The sequence below is a fragment of the Pelophylax lessonae genome (assembly GCF_965119305.1).
Source record: "Pelophylax lessonae genome assembly, chromosome: 8".
In the NCBI taxonomy this organism is placed as follows: Eukaryota; Metazoa; Chordata; class Amphibia; order Anura; family Ranidae; genus Pelophylax; species Pelophylax lessonae.
This window is the reverse complement of record NC_138775.1, coordinates 300,625,956-300,643,401: the sequence shown is the minus strand read 5'-3', so window position 1 is coordinate 300,643,401 and position 17,446 is coordinate 300,625,956. Positions and strand designations below refer to the sequence as shown.

General features: G+C 54.1%; 1 protein-coding gene across 1 annotated transcript in view; it reads left to right on the top strand.

Moving 5' to 3' along the window:
- Nucleotides 1-17,446, top strand: part of LOC309561682 (microtubule-associated serine/threonine-protein kinase 2-like) — a gene marked incomplete at both ends in the record, with an annotated part of 177,643 nt that overhangs the window by 99,468 nt on the left and 60,729 nt on the right. Inside the window, 2 exons of the mRNA XM_082265670.1 lie at nucleotides 7,359-7,434; nucleotides 9,183-9,392. Coding sequence (XP_082121796.1) covers nucleotides 7,359-7,434; nucleotides 9,183-9,392 — 286 coding nt within the window. The remainder of the gene's footprint in view (nucleotides 1-7,358; nucleotides 7,435-9,182; nucleotides 9,393-17,446) is intronic.

Below are 17,446 nucleotides of genomic sequence, written 5' to 3'. Positions count from 1 at the left end.
GTGGATGATGGGAGTTGTGGAATATTCTGGGTGGATGATGGGAGTAGTGGAATATTCTGGGCGGATGATGGGAGTTGTGGAGTATTCTTGGTGGATGATGGGAGTTGTGAAGTATACTTGGTGGATGATGGGAGTAGTGGAATATTCTGGGTGGATGATGGGAGTAGTGGAATATTCTGGGCGGATGATGGGAGTTGTGGAAGATTCTGGGTGGATGATGGGAGATGTGGAGTATTCTTGGCGGATGATGGGAGTTGTGGAGTAATCTTGGTGGATGATGGGAGTTGTGGAATATTCTGGGTGGATGATGGGAGTTGTGGAAGATTCTGGGTGGATGATGGGAGTTGTGGAGTATTCTTGGTGGATGATGGGAGTTGTGGAGAATTCTTGGTGGATGATGGGAGTTGTGGAGTAATCTTGGTGGATGATGGGAGTTGTGGAGTATTCTTGGTGGATGATGGGAGTTGTGGAGTAATCTTGGTGGATGATGGGAGTTGTGGAGTATTCTTGGTGGATGATGGGAGTTGTGGAGTAATCTTGGTGGATGATGGGAGTTGTACTCTGTAGGCTCTCCATCACCTGACCTCCTGTGATTAGTAAGATGTTAATGTCACATTGGGGGTGCGGGGATTCGGCAGACGTTCGATGTGATAACACACATATCCGCGGAGTCTTTAGGCTCGTCTCTTCCCTCCAGTTTTACACTCTGACCTCCCGGCTCGCTCATCCGTCCCAGCATTAAATATTCTGTCACTTCATGTCCCCGAGGGATCCCTACTGAGACGTGAAGAAAACACGGCGGTATTCCGGCCCCCTCCGCCCGCCATTGGCTTGGGTGACACAGCGCAGGGGGCTATTAATCTTCTCGCCATGCCTGTCTGCAAAACAATTATCTTGGACGAGAAATTAATTTTCCTCTGCTTCCAATGAAGGGGTTAAATAGTTATTGGTATAACACCGATCCCTCTAATTATACACCCAAAACACAAAGCGGTTTATAAACAGGAGCAATCGGCTGTATGTGAGATTCGCCGATGATCACCTCCTGGGGTCAGACCTGGTAATGAGCCTCTATCATAGGGGCCTTGTATCGTGGATGACACCACCCTGAAGTCAGAAATGTTGATGAGCCTCTATCACGGGGCCCTTGTACCATGTGGAGGACACCACCCTGAAGTCAGACATGTTGATGAGCCTCTATCACGGGGCCCTTGTACCATGTGGAGGACACCATCCTGAAGTCAGACATGTTGATGAGCCTGTATCTTGGGGCCCTTGTACCATGTGGAGGACACCATCCTGAAGTCAGAAATGTTGATGAGCCTCTATCACGGGGCCCTTGTACCATGTGGAGGACACCATCCTGAAGTCAGACATGTTGATGAGCCTCTATCACGGGGCCCTTGTACCATGTGGAGGACACCATCCTGAAGTCAGACATGTTGATGAGCCTCTATCACGGGGCCCTTGTATCATGTGGAGGACACCACCCTGAAGTCAGACATGTAGATAAGCCTCTATCACGGGGCCCTTGTACCATGTGGAGGACACCATCCTGAAGTCAGACATGTTGCTGAGCCTGTATCTTGGGGCCCTTGTATCATGTGGAGGACACCACCCTGAAGTCAGACATGTAGATAAGCCTGTATCTTGGGGCCCTTGTATCATGTGGAGGACACCATCCTGAAGTCAGACATGTTGCTGAGCCTGTATCTTGGGGCCCTTGTATCATGTGGAGGACACCACCCTGAAGTCAGACATGTAGATAAGCCTGTATCTTGGGGCCCTTGTACCATGTGGAGGACACCACCCTGAAGTCAGACCTGGTAATGAGCCTCTATCACGGTGGCCCTTGTACCATGTGGAGGACACCATCCTGAAGTCAGACATGTTGATGAGCCTGTATCTTGGGGCCCTTGTATCATGTGGAGGACACCATCCTGAAGTCAGAAATGTTGATGAGCCTCTATCACGGGGCCCTTGTATCATGTGGAGGACACCACCCTGAAGTCAGACATGTAGATAAGCCTGTATCTTGGGGCCCTTGTACCATGTGGAGGACACCATCCTGAAGTCAGACATGTTGCTGAGCCTGTATCTTGGGGCCCTTGTATCATGTGGAGGACACCACCCTGAAGTCAGACATGTTGATAAGCCTGTATCTTGGGGCCCTTGTACCACATGGAGGACACCATCCCAAAGCCAGACCAATCTGTGAACCTCAATCCTAGAGCTCTAGCTCTTTGTGGATGAGATCATCATGGAGTCTGACCTGTTATTGGGGCCCTTGTACCATGTACAGTCCGGGCCAAAAGTTTTGAGAATGGCACAAATAATAATTTCCACAAAGTCTGCTGCTTCAGTGTTTATGATAGAAATTTGCACTCTGCAATGTTATGAAGAGCGATCAGATGAATTGCATTTAATTGCAAAGTCCCTCTTTGACATGAAAATGAACTTAATCCCATAAAAAATATTTCCACTACATTTCAGCCCCACCACAAAAGGACCAGCTGACATGTCTGTGATTTTCTCGTTCACATGGGTGTCAGTGTTGACAAGGACAAGGCTGGAAATCACTCTGTAATGCTGATGGACTTAGAATAACAGACTGGAGGCATTAAAAGGGGGTGGTGCTTGAAATCATTTCTTCCTCTTTTAGCCATGGTTACCTGCAAGGAAACACATGCAGAAAAGGGAAAGGATATTGCTGCTACTAAGATTGCACAAAAATCAACCATTTATCGGATCAGCAAGAAATTCATAGAGAGCTGGGGGTGAAGGGTCAGGGGATGTGTGGGAGAGCTGGGGGTGAAGGGTCGGGGGATGTGTGGGAGTGCTGGAGGTGAAGGGTCGGGGGATGTGTGGGAGTGCTGGGGGTGAAGGGTCGGGGGATGTGTGGGAGTGCTGGGGGTAAAGGGTCAGGGGATGTGTGGGAGAGCTGGGGGTGAAGGGTCGGGGGATGTGTGGGAGAGCTGGGGGTGAAGGGTCGGGGGGATGTGTGGGAGAGCTGGGGGTGAAGGGTCGGGGGATGTGTGGGAGAGCTGGGGGTGAAGGGTCGGGGGATGTGTGGGAGAGCTGGGGGTGAAGGGTTGGGGGATGTGTGGGAGAGCTGGGGGTGAAGGGTCGGGGGATGTGTGGGAGAGCTGGGGGTAAAGGGTCGGGGGATGTGTGGGAGAGCTGGGGGTAAAGGGTCGGGGGATGTGTGGGAGTGCTGGGGGTGAAGGGTCGGGGGATGTGTGGGAGTGCTGGGGGTAAAGGGTCGGGGGATGTGTGGGAGAGCTGGGGGTAAAGGGTCGGGGGATGTGTGGAAGAGCTGGGGGTGAAGGGTCGGGGGATGTGTGGGAGTGCTGGGGGTGAAGGGTCGGGGGATGTGTGGGAGAGCTGGGGGTGAAGGGTCGGGGGATGTGTGGGAGTGCTGGGGGTGAAGGGTCGGGGGATGTGTGGGAGTGCTGGGGGTGAAGGGTCGGGGGATGTGTGGGAAAGCTGGGGGTGAAGGGTCGGGGGATGTGTGGGAGAGCTGGGGGTGAAGGGTCAGGGGATGTGTGGGAGTGCTGGGGGTGAAGGGTCGGGGGATGTGTGGGAGTGCTGGGGGTGAAGGGTCGGGGGATGTGTGGGCGAGTGAGGGGTCAGGGAATGTGTGGGGGTGAAGGGTCGGGGGATGTGTGGGAGAGTTGGGGGTGAAGGGTCACAGAATGTGTGGGAGAGTGAGGGGTGAAGGGTCATTGGATGTGCAGATTAGTGGGTAGCATGGGATGGCAGAGAGAGGTTTAATTGTTGTGAAGAAGGCTTCAGGGCGCCCAAGAAAGTCCAGCAAGCACCAGAACCGTCTCAGTTGATTGAGCTGTGGGATTGGGGCACCACCAGTGCAGAGGGGGAGGATTGGAGCACCACCAGTGCAGAGGGGGAGGATTGGGGCACCACCAGTGCAGAGGGGGAGGATTGGGGCACCACCAGTGCAGAGGGGGAGGATTGGGGCACCACCAGTGCAGAGATTGCTCAGGAATGGCAGTGTCGGCACGCACAGTGAGGAGAAGACTTTTGGAGGATGGTCTGGTGTCAAGAAGGTCAGCAAAGAAGCCGCTTCTCTCCAGGAAAAACATCCGGGACAGACTGATATTCTGCAGAAGGTCCAGGGATTGGACTGCTGAGGACTGGGGGAAAGTCCTTTTCTCTGATAAATCCCCTTTCCCATTGTTTGGGCATCTGGAAAATACCTTGTCCGGGAAAGAAAAGATGAGCGCTACCATCAGTCCCGTGTCATGCATCCTGGGACCATTCATGTGTGGGTGGGGCTTCTAAGCCAAGGGAGGGGCTCACTCCCAAATCGCCATGAATTAAGAATGGTACAAAAACCTCCTCCGAGAGCAACTTCTCCCAACCATCCAAGAAGAGTTTGGTGAGGAACAATGCCTTCTCCAGCATGATGAAACGCCTTGTCATAAGGCAAAAGCCATAAGGAGTGGCTTGGGGAACAAAACATGGAAATTTTGGGTCCATGGCCAGGAAACTCCCCAGACGTTTATCACATTGAGAACTTGTGGTCATCTGGGAAAGCATGTGGGGCCCGCCGCCTTCTGATTTGAATGGGTTGAACTGTCCTAACCAGTTTGAAGGGAGCAGGAAAGCCGGTCTGGAGGGTGAGCCCGGTGGAACTGCTCCTGGATGTAATGGGCTGAGGAACAGGATGGCGAGGGGAGGGCTTTCTCTCCTGGGTTTTGATCTGGCTTGGTGACGGGCCTGTCCCCAGTTGTAGGTAAGCTCTCTCTAAGCTGTCCAGGTTCTGATGTCTGCTGGTGGGGATAGGCTACACTCGGTCTGGCCGGGGGCTGAGATAGAAAAAGCCCGTAGTGTATGTGCCCCTGGGGTGCCTTAATTTCTCACTGGTGAGGGGCAGCTCGCTGTGAGTTTTTTCGGCACCTTGGTCACCTTTTTCACACCTGCCTCTTGGGACGGCCTTTTGGCTTGCACCAGAGGAACTTTTTATTCCGGCTGGAAGGCCTGCCTTGGTTCCTCACATGGCACCATTGCACTTTCCCCACTTCTTTGTTTGTTTTGTCTTTTTCTTTGGAGTTTGTCACCTGCACTTTCACCTTTGTTTTCTTATTTGCACGACTGGAGTGTGTGGGTCCTCGGGCCCTGCCTTGAGTCTTGGGAGGGGGTGGATATGGCCTTTTGGCTTAGTTGGCCCTCTCTCATGGGGTCTCCCTTCGGGGTGGGCTGTTTCGGCAGTCCCCCTGAAGAACGGGGTCAGTTTGGTTTCGGCCGACTGACCACAAGTACCTTATATCCCTGTCAGGAGTCTTGTGCCCCGGGGGATCGAGGTGTCGGCTCCTACCTCTTCAGGGGAAGACCACACGTTTTCGCACACCCTGTGCTTTTTTGTGTTCTCACTTTGTGTGTGTGCACTTTTTTATGCACCGGGTGGAGTCTTTTGAGTGTGTTTCACACGCTACGGGCTTAAAAAAAAAAAAAACTTGTGGTCAATCCTCAAGAGGCGGTGGAACAAAAACCTACAAATTCTGACAAACTCCAAGCATTGATTATGGGAGAAAGTTGAGTGACACCATGCCAGGGGGAATTGCAGAGGTCTTGAAAAAGGATCAACACTGCAAATATTGACTCTATGAATACATTTCATGTCATTGTCAATAGACGCCTTTGACACTCATGGAATGTAATTATACTTCAGTATCCCATAGCAACATCTGACACAAAGATCTACAAACACAGAGGCAGCAGACTATGTGAAAATTAATATTTGTGCCATTCTCAAAACTTTTGGCCATGGCTGTAGATGACACCATCCCAAAGCCTCACCTGTAATGAACCTCTATCATGGGGCCCTTGTACCTCATGCATAATACCATCCTTCAGTCAGACCGGTCATTGAGCCTCTATCATGGGGCCCTTGGACCTCTTTCATGATATCATCCTCCAGTCAGACCGGTCATGGGGCCCTTGTACCTCATTTATGATACCATCCTCCAGTCAGACCTGTCATTACGCCTTTATCATGGTGCCCTTGTACCTCATGCATAAAATACCATCCTGCAGTCAGACCGGTCATTGGGCCTCTTATCATGGGGCCCTTGGACCTCTTTCATGATACCATCCTGCAGTCAGACCCGTCATTGAGCCTCTATCATGGGGCCCTTGTACCTCATGCATATTACCATCCTGCACTCAGACCGGTCATTGGACCTCTATCACGGGGTCCTTGGACCTCTTTCATGATTCCATCCTGCAGTCAGACCCGTCATTGAGCCTCTATCATGGGGCCCTTGTACCTCATTCATGATATCATCCTCCAGTCAGGCCTGTCATTGGGCCTCTATCATGGGGCCCTTGTACCTCATGCATATTACCATCCTGCAGTCAGACCGGTCATTGGACCTCTATCACGGGGTCCTTGGACCTCTTTCATGATTCCATCCTGCAGTCAGACCCGTCATTGAACCTCCATCATGGGGCCCTTGTACCTCATTCATGATACCATCCTCCAGTCAGACCGGTCATGGGGCCCTTGTACCTCATTCATGATACCATCCTGCAGTCAGACCCGTCATTGAACCTCCATCATGGGGCCCTTGTACCTCATTCATGATACCATCCTCCAGTCAGACCGGTCATGGGGCCCTTGTACCTCATTCATGATACCATCCTGCAGTCAGACCCGTCATTGAACCTCCATCATGGGGCCCTTGCACCACCTGTTCTGAAACTCCCATTAATTCCACTTTCAGCGTCTGCTGAGCCCATAAGGTTGCAATCATGGGGATGCGCTCGGCTGGTTTCAGTGTGTAATTCTTATCTGGGTGACGACATCATCCCTGGAGGTTACTGGGGCTTATCAAAGAGAGGATGAGTCATAGCGTTTCATCGTCCGATCGTTTAGTATGCGGCCCGTGTCCTCGCTCTGTATTGCTCTTTTATTGCCTCAGCTGTAGAAACATCAGGTTGAGGATCGTTAATAGCCCAATAGATTTGAGGTGACATCATTCCCTATTGTGGGCTTTGTGTGGAGGAATGTGAAATATTCTGCCATAGTGATGCCATTTATCATCTGTGGCCCCGGCTTCACTTGGCAGCTGAGAGCGACAGACAGATTTATAACCAGGCGGTATTGAGTGGCCTGTCTTCTCATGCCGTCACCAGCTGCTAAACCATCTCCAACCTGCTGACATTACCCCCCCTCCTACACTTACCCCTGACAGTGCTGTTACCAAGAGCAACCAGTCCAAACCTGTATAATAATAATAATAAATGTATGAAGCCCCGGTGTTTTCTCTGTACCGCCAGAGAGCCGTGAAATCATTTTCCTGTTTCATGTTTTCCTTTTCTCTCCCTCTGTCCAGCCCCGGCCGTTGCCCCATCTCGTATGATGGTGAGATTGTAATGATGAACCATGTCTACAAGGAAAGATTTCCCAAGGTAAGATGTCCAATAAGTATATTGTGATCAGGTGACGGGAAGATCTTTCCTCCCGGTCGCTATGGGTAACAGCGCAGTGCTGGAGGAAAGATCTTCCCGTCACCTGATCCCAATATACAGTTTTTCTGGTTCCTTTGGTTTACTGGACTCTGTATACAAGTTTTGCAGTTTTACTGAATCAGCAACATTCTAGATCTGAGTCTGGTAAAGTCCTGGGTTACTGGACTGGTGTGGGATAAGCAGAGTGGTCGGGGGGTGTTTGGGAATATGGGGGGCAGGAGATGACTGGGATAGCCAAGCATATATGGTTGTAATTATCAGCTGTTAGCATCCAGGGATGTGTGGGAGAGCGGGGTGAAGGGTCGGGAAATGTGTGGGAGAGCTGGGGGTGAGTTGTCAGTGGATGTGTGGGAAAGCAGGGTGAAGGGTCGGGGAATGCAAGGAAAGACTCGGTGAAGGGTCAAGGAATGTGTGGGACAGCGAGGGGTGAAGGGTCGGGGGATGTGTGGGAGAGCTGGGGGTGAAGGGCCGCAGGATGTGTGGGAGGCCTGGGGTGTGAAGGGCTGCGGGATGTGTCGGAGGCCTGGGGCGTGAAGGGTAGTGGGGGGGGGGGTGTGGGAGACTTGGGGTGAAGTGTCGTGATGGGGGGGGTGGGAGACTTGGAGGGTGAAGAGTTATGGGTGAGGGAGTTGTGGGAGACTTGGGTGAAGGGTCGTGGGGGAGGGGGGTGTGGGAGACTTGGGGGGTATAGGGGGGGGAGGGGGGTGTGGGAGACTTGGGGATGAGGGGGAAGGGAGATGTGGGAGACTAGGGGGGTGAAGTGGAGGGGGGAAGGGGGGTGTGGGAGACTGGGGGGGGTGAGGGGTCGTGGAGGAGGGGGGTGTGGGGGACTTGGGGGGGGGGGGGGGCGTGTGGGGGACTTGGGGGGGGGGTGAAGGGTCGTGGGGGAGGGGGGTGTGGTAGGGTCGGGGGGTGAAGGGTCATGGGGGAGGGGGGTGTGGGGGACTTGGGGGGGGGGGGTGAAGGGCCGTAGGGGAGGGGTGTGTGGGGGACTTGGGGAGGGGTCGTGGGGGAGGGGGGTGAGGGGTCATGGGGGGGGGGGTGTGGGGGACTTGGGGGGGTGAGGGGTCGTGGGGGGGTGTGGGAGACTTGGGGGGGTGAAGGGTTGTGGGGGAGGGGGATGTGGGAGACATGGGGGGGGTGAAGGGTCGTGGGGGGGGGTGGGAGACTTGGGGGGTGAAGGGTCGCGGAATGTGTGGTGGGGGGGTGGGAGACTTGGGGGTGAAGGGTTGTGGGATGTGTGGGAGAGCGGGGGGGGGGGGGAGACTTGGGGGTGAAGGGTTGTGGGATGTGTGGCAGAGCGGGGGGGGGGAGAGCTGGGGGTGAAGGGTTGTGGGATGTGTGGCTGGGGGGGGGGGGGTGGGAGACTTGGGGGTGAAGGGTTGTGGGATGTGTGGGAGAGCGGGGGGGGGGAGAGCTGGGGGTGAAGGGTTGTGAGATGTGTGGCTGGGGGGGGGGGGGAGACTTGGGGGTGAAGGGTTGTGGGATGTGTGGCTGGGGGGGGGGTGAAGGGTTGTGGGATGTGTGGCTGGGGGGGGTGAAAGGTCAGGAGGTCGGGGGTCACAGGATGACATGCTGAGCCCTCCATGTAGTCATGGTATAAGGACAGCACACTGCAGACATTCTGATGATGAAGAATGTGACCACCTTGTGTTCCCTTCATTACTTCTACCGTTGTCTTGCTTCAGGCCACGGCGCAGATGGAAGAGCGATTGGCGGATTTCATCAGCAGCAATACTCCGGAGAACTCGCTCCACTTGGCAGATGGCGTCCTCAGCTTCATTCATCACCAGGTGATAGAGCTGGCTCGTGATTGCCTGGCCAAGTCTCGTGATGGACTCATTACTTCCCGATACTTCTATGAGCTTCAGGAGAACCTGGAGAAACTGCTGCAAGATGTGAGTGTCTGTCGTACCTGAGCCTCTGATTGTAATAAGTTTAACCCCGTCATATTAAGTCTCACTTCTTTTGTGGCAAAAAAGGCACCTGCCCTGTGCAGCACTTCCCCATCCATCCATCCATCCCGCCCTTGGACTCAAGTGACTTGATGGGTGGGTGTCAGTCTGGGGAAGTGGGTGTTCCTAGGCAGGCTTCATTTGCATACATACCACTCTAGTTAACGCCCACATGTGATGCTGATTGGAAGGACTGAAATTCAGTGAATGGAAGGGGCGGGTCTGGAGGAGGAAAAAACAAGATCATGGGTGCTCAACCTGTGGCCCTTCAGCTGTTGCAGAACTACAAGTCCCATCATGCCTCTGGCTTTGGGTGTCATGCTTGTAATTGTCAGCTTTCCAGTGCCACATGGGACTTGTAGTTCCGCAACAGCTGGAGAGCCACAGGTTAAGCCTCCCTGAGCTAGATGATACTGGATGTCCTCCAGCCAGGAAATGGGGCGGGGCTCTATCTGACTTGCTGCAGTTTATAATGCACATTGTGAGAATCTGAGTGTGCACTGAAATCAGAGGAGTCTGTTTCAGTCCAGGGGAGGAGCTGGTAGAGCGGTACAAGACTGGAGGGGGGGCTGTGGAGCGTATGGGGGGTGGAGCATATGGGGGGGGGGGTGGGCTGTGGAGCGTGTATTACCGCAGTGCACATAAGACGCACTCATAATCGGCCCCCTGCCAGAAGTCTGCACACATTGCAGGTAATCTCCGGTACTTCCTTTAGTTTACTGCTTTGGGAGTAAAATGCTTGGTGACAGTTGAACACATACAGTGAGTTCTGGGAGGCTGCATCTCCAGATCAGAAGCAGGTAAGGGTCTGTAAAAAACGTAGACCCCTTTCTTCAGGAGGCCTGCTGAAACGGGTCAACCTCAGTGCTATGTGGGGCTCCCTCGAAGGGAGACCCCATGGGATGGGGAGAACCTAACCAAAAGGCCATGTGCTCCCCACCCCCCCCCCCCCCAAGACTCTCAATGCATGCCTGAGGACCTACACCCTACTGGCTGGAATATTGCTATTTAGTGTACATTTGGGGAAGCAGTAGACCTTGTCGTGGTGGGCGGGTCTGTGGCGGCTCGAATTATGGGAGGTCCTCTGAGAAGGTTCTTTCAAGCATGTGAAGATTGTAGAGCTCAGTGCGTCAGAGGAAAGTCTTTGAATCTCTGTTACATACTACTGACCCCCTCACCCCGCGTTTCATACTACTGACCCCCGCGTTACATACTACTGACCCCCTCACCCCGCGTTTCATACTACTGACCCCCGTATTACATACTACTGACCCCCGCACTCCGCGTTACATACTACTGACCCCTGCACTCTGCCCGTGTTAAACCATATCATAGCTACTGACTGCTAGGTGGGGCTCCCCTGAAGGGAGACCCCATGGGAGGGGGAGAACTTGACCAAAAGGCCACCTGTCCCTCCCCAAGACTCTCAATGCATTCCTGAGGACCTACACCCTACTGGCTGGAATATTACTATTTAATGTACATTTGGGGAAGCAGTAGACCTTGTTGGTGGTGGGCGGGTCTGTGGCGTCTCAAATTATGGGAGGTCCTCTGAGAAGGTTCTTTCAAGCATGTGAAGATTGTAGAGCTCAGAGCATCAGAGGAAAGTCTTGGAATCTCTGCATTACATACTACTGACCCCCGCACTCTGCCTTCCATACTACTGACCCCCGCACTCTGCCTTCCATACTACTGACCCCCGCACTCTGCCTTCCATACTACTGACCCCCGCACTCTGCCTTCCATACTACTGACCCCCGCACTCTGCCTTCCATACTACTGACCCCCGCACTCTGCATTCCATACTACTGACCCCCGCACTCCGCGTTACATGCTACTGGCCCCCGCACTCCGCGTTACATGCTACTGACCCCCCTCAACCCGCGTTACATGCTACTGACCCCCTCACCCCATGTTACGTGCTACTGACCCCTTCACCCCGCGTTACGTGCTACTGACCCCCTCACCCCGCGTTATGTGCTACTGACCCCCTCACCCCGCGTTACGTGCTACTGACCCCCTCACCCCGCGTTACGTGCTACTGACCCCCTCACCCCGCGTTACATGCTACTGACCCCCTCACCCCGCGTTACATGCTACTGACCCCCTCACCCCGCGTTGCGTGCTACCGACCCCCTCACCCCGCGTTACGTGCTACTGACCTCCTCACCCCGCGTTACGTGCTACTGACCCCCTCACCCCGCGTTACGTGCTACTGACCCCCTCACCCCGCGTTACGTGCTACTGACCCCCTCACCCCGCGTTACGTGCTACTGACCCCCGCACTTTGTGTTACATGCTACTGACCCCCGCACTCTGTTACATGCTACTGACCCCCGCACTCTGTATTACATACTACTGACCCCCGCACTCTGCGTTACATGCTACTGACCCCCTCACCCCGCGTTACATGCTACTGACCCCCGCACTCTGCGTTACATGCTACTGACCCCCGCACTCTGCGTTACATGCTACTGACCCCTTCATCCTGCGTTACATACTACTGACCCCTTCATCCTGCGTTACATACTACTGACCCCCGCGCTCTGCGTTACATGCTACTGACCCCTTCATCCTGCGTTACATACTACCGACCCTCTCATTCCGCGTTACATACTACTGTATATTAAAAAAGAATAGCGCACACATGCAAAAGAAATGACTATCAAATATGGAGACAATCCATAAATAAAAATGGGGATTTGGTCCCACCATATGGCCATATCGTGCTCAAGCCCACCACTGCGTCAGAGTACCCCATTATCAGTGGGTCCTACACTATCCATGAAAAAGAGATGAATCCAGCCTCTCCAACCCTTGGAGACAACACTCCTTGCTGGGAGAGATGTGCTAATGCACTACAGGGGACTCCTCCTATATCTATTGATAGTGGACTCTGATAGAGTACAGGTGTGTGTGGGGGATGGGGTGCTCAACCTCAGAAGTCTGGTCAGACCGAATACATAATAAACAAGCAAAAAATTGGGGGAGCAAACCCTGAACATGTATATCTAAAGCCGGTGCAGCTATGGACCAAGCAACATGTATTTTAAAAAAGTTACATACTACTGACCCCCACAATCTGCCTTCCATACTACTGACCCCCGCACTCTGCCTTCCATACTACTGACCCCCGCACTCTGCCTTCCATACTACTGACCCCCGCACTCTGCCTTCCATACTACTGACCCCCGCACTCTGCCTTCCATATTACTGACCCCCGCACTCTGCCTTCCATACTACTGACCCCCGCACTCTGCCTTCCATACTACTGACCCCCGCACTCTGCCTTCCATACTACTGACCCCCGCACTCTGCCTTCCATACTACTGACCCCCGCACTCTGCCTTCCATATTACTGACCCCCGCACTCTGCCTTCCATACTACTGACCCCCGCACTCTGCCTTCCATACTACTGACCCCCGCACTCTGCCTTCCATACTACTGACCCCGCCACTCTGCCTTCCATACTACTGACCCCGCCACTCTGCCTTCCATACTACTGACCCCCCGCCACTCTGCCTTCCATACTACTGACCCCCCACCACTCTGCCTTCCATACTACTGACCCCCCGCCACTCTGCCTTCCATACTACTGACCCCCCGCACTCTGCGTTACATACTACTGACCCCCGCACTCTGCGTTACATACTACTAACCCCCGAACTCTGCGTTACATACTACTGACCCCTCGCACTCTGCCTTCCATACTACTGACCCCGCCACTCTGCCTTCCATACTACTGACCCCGCCACTCTGCCTTCCATACTACTGACCCCCCGCCACTCTGCCTTCCATACTACTGACCCCCCACCACTCTGCCTTCCATACTACTGACCCCCCGCCACTCTGCTTTCCATACTACTGACCCCTCACACTCTGCGTTACATACTACTGACCCCGCACTCTGCGTTACTACTGACCCCGCACTCTGCGTTACTACTGACCCCGCACTCTGCGTTACTACTGACCCCCGCACTCTGCGTTACTACTGACCCCCGCACTCTGTTACTACTGACCCCCGCACTCTGCGTTACTACTGACCCCCCGCACTCTGCGTTACTACTGACCCCCCGCACTCTGCGTTACTACTGACCCCCCGCACTCTGCGTTACTACTGACCCCCCGCACTCTGCGTTACATACTACTGACCCCCCGCACTCTGCGTTACATACCACTGACCCCTCGCACTCTGCGTTACATACCACTGACCCCCTCGCACTCTGCGTTACATACCACTGACCCCCTCGCACTCTGCGTTACATACCACTGACCCCCTCGCACTCTGCGTTACATACCACTGACCCCCTCGCACTCTGCGTTACATACCACTGACCCCTCGCACTCTGCGTTACATACCACTGACCCCTCGCACTCTGCGTTACATACCACTGACCCCTCGCACTCTGCGTTACATACCACTGACCCCTCGCACTCTGCCTTCCATACCACTGACCCCTCGCACTCTGCCTTCCATACTACTGACCCCTCGCACTCTGCTCGTGTTAAACCATATCATAGCTACTGACTGCTAGGTGGGGCTCCCCCGAAGGGAGACCCCACAGGAGGGGGAGAACTGACCAAAAGGCCACCTGTCCCTCCCCAAGACTTTCAATGCATCCCTGAGGACCTGCACCCTACTGGCTGGAATATTACCCATTTATTTAAGCCAATGTCAAGGATTGCTATTTAGTCTACATTTGGGGAAGCACTGGACCTTGTCGGTGGTGGGCGGGTCTGTGGTGGCGTCTCAAATTATGGGAGGTCCTCTGGGAAGGTTCTTTCAAGCAAGTTCCACAAACCTGGACTCACAGGTGTCACATCATTGTTGCTCGGGTGACCCACCAAAGCGTTGTGCAGATATTTTCTTGGATCTCTGTTCAGACCCCTCCTCCTATTGTGGAGTTTGTCCTCCCACCTGCTCTGTGTAATGAGGGGCTCAGCTGGGCACGGCCGCTCTACAAATTGCTCACTTTAAACCGTATCGTATCTACTGATAGCGCCGGGGGCATGTGATCCGCGGTGTGTTACCCCGCAATACGCACATGTCACTGCCTGTCAGCCGGCGGATTTCTATTTCCACGTGAATCACAAAATTGATTGCCTGGATATTCTTCCAGAATGGCGCTAAGCAGTCCGAAACGCAGCAAAATTCTGCTGGGTGATGAAGGGGGCGATTCTTCTGCATCCAACAGTGGTGATCAGTCCCTGGACTGCTAGAGAAAGGAAAGTTCTATGGAAGGTCCTCGAAGTGCGGTGCCCCCACCACCTCTGTGCAGGCCCCCCCCCGCCTCTGTGCAGGCCCCCCCCCTCATCTGTGCAGGCCCCCCCCCTCTCATCTGTGCAGGCCCCCCCCTCTCATCTGTGCAGGGCCCCCCCCTCTCATCTGTGCAGGGCCCCCCCCTCTCATCTGTGCAGGGCCCCCCCCCTCGCCTCTGTGCAGGGCCCCCCCCCCTCGCCTCTGTGCAGGGCCCCCCCCCTCGCCTCTGTGCAGGGCCCCCCCCCTCGCCTCTGTGCAGGGCCCCCCCCTCGCCTCTGTGCAGGGCCCCCCCCCTCGCCTCTGTGCAGGGCCCCCCCCCTCGCCTCTGTGCAGGGCCCCCCCCCCTCGCCTCTGTGCAGGGCCTCCCCGCCTCTGTGCAGCAACACCCCCCCCCCCCTCTGTGCAGCGCCCCCCCCCCCGCCTCTGCGCAACAAGAATAGTTCTTCTTTGTAGACGATTGCTGTGTGGCCTGTGTTGTGTTCGCTACCTTCCAGGACAGGGAAATGGATTAAAGAATATGATTGGTTGTGATGAAACCATCTCCTTTCAGATATTTTTTAGAAGTCTGATTCTCAGGTGTTTTGTACTTTGGGAAACAATGACGCTTTTAACCCAAAAAAAAAAAAAAGTTCCTGTTCCTTTAATGCAATGCTTGTGCTGTGCAATTTGGACCCTCGTATCACCTAAAATACCTGGCTGATCCTGCCTGGCTATGTCCTCCCTCCTTTAAACTGACCACGGTATATCATGGCTGCTGAGCCCTGACAACCGTGGTCAGTTTACGTGCCTCTGTTAACCGCAGCCAACCCCGCCCTTCCCCCCCCCCCCCCCCCCCCGTTGTCTGCTTCTGTGTCAGTGCCCGCCCCCTCTCCTTCTGCTACTAAAATAACTTTTATTGTCCTATATAATCTTTCTTGTTTTCCAATGACAGGTGCCCCTGTCTCTGTGTTTTATAAAAACAAAGCCTTCTTTACTGGATTTCAGAGCGTCTTCTGGCGATCACATGACCGGCCGTCTCTCTCTCTCTCTCTCTCTCTCTCTCCTCCTCCCCCCGTCCCCACTGACGTCAGTGAGGGAATCTCAGGCCCGCCCCCTGTAGCTTTCAGACAGGGAGAGGAGAGAGCCAGACGGTCACGTGATCGCCGGGAGCCGCTCTGAAATCCGGTAAAGAAGGCATTTAAAAAACACAGACAGGAGCAGCTGTCATTGGGAAATCAGGAGGATTATATGAAGTTGTCATAGTGGGTTACCCACCACTTTAGGACTGGTGTCCGGTGCCAATTTCCCCTTCGTTTTTTACAGCGAAACTCCAAAGCATCTTTTCAGCGGTTCAGCTGCGATTCGGATGAAAATTTTTGGAGCGGATGATCTCTGGCGTCTTTTACATTAGCTGATTGTTAAGGAGCGGGCCAGGAAGCCGGCCGCCCCATCCTTAAAAACTCATCAGCTGTCAGCAGAGCTACCCACTAAAATTCAATGCTGGCAATCAATGTGAAAAAAATGGCATCCCCCCCCCCCCCCACCAATCCATACCAGGCCCTTTCGGTGTAGTACAAATTTTAAGGGAACCCCACGCCAAAATTAAAAAGCGTGGGGTCCCCCCCAAAAGACAAACCGGACCCTTTCCCAAGCATGCAGCCTGGAACCATACCAAGCCACATGCCCTCAACATGGGGGGGGGGGGGGGGGTTTGCTTTGGGGCAGGGGAGGCCCCTCTCCCCAAAGCACCTTGTTCCCATGTTGATGGACAAGGGCCTCTTCCCCCCACAACCCTGGCTGGTGGTTGTGGGGGTCTGCGGGTGGGGGCTTATCAGAATCTGGAAACCCCTTTAACAAAGGGGCCTCTAGATCTTGCTCCCCCCCTCCCCCATGTGTCTGAGTATAGGGTGCATTGTACCCCTACCCATTCACCAAAAAAAAAAAGTGTCTAATCGAAACAAAAACACACAGACAGTTTTTGACAATTCCGTTATTAAACAAACAATTGCCCCCCGGTGAAGATGCGATGTCGGTCACGGTGCCGCTGACCCGGGGAAAAAAAAAGCTTTGCTTGCGCCAAATGATACCGCCGCCTGACATTTCTTATATAGCTAAGGGGCCAGAGCAATGTTTTCTTTTTTTAGGGCCGGCTGCGACGCTGGGTGTTAGGATTGATGATGGATCTACGTCGGGAGACTTTTTTTTTTTTTTTCTTTTATAAAGGAAGTTTTTCTTTCACTTTTTTTTTTTGATAAATGAGTAGGGGTAGTAGGGGTAGTAGGGATAGTAGGGGCTGGAGAAAATTGATGACGGAACTCAGATGTTGTATTCGTGTGCAGCGCGCTGGTTGTGTCCCCGGACTGTGGTTGTGTAGGCTGTATATGATGTAGTATTTCAGTGTGTGTCCCCCTTTGTGATTGCGATAATGGAGGATGTTTGTAACATTGTAATAAAATAATGGTGTCTGACTTTTCTTCCTCCTCCCCCTCGTCCGTCCCTTCCTCCCCCTCGTCCGTCCCTTCCTCCCCCTCGTCCGTCCCCTCGTCCGTCCCCTCGTCCGTCCCCTCCTCCTCCCCCTCGTCCGTCTCCTCCTCCTCCCCCTCGTCCGTCTCCTCCTCCTTGTCCGTCTCCTCCTCCTCCCCCTCGTCCGTCTCCTCCTCCTTGTCCGTCTCCTCCTCCTCCCCCTCGTCCGTCTCCTCCTCCTCCCCCTCGTCCGTCTCCTCCTCCTCCCCCTCGTCCGTCTCCTCCTCCTCCCCC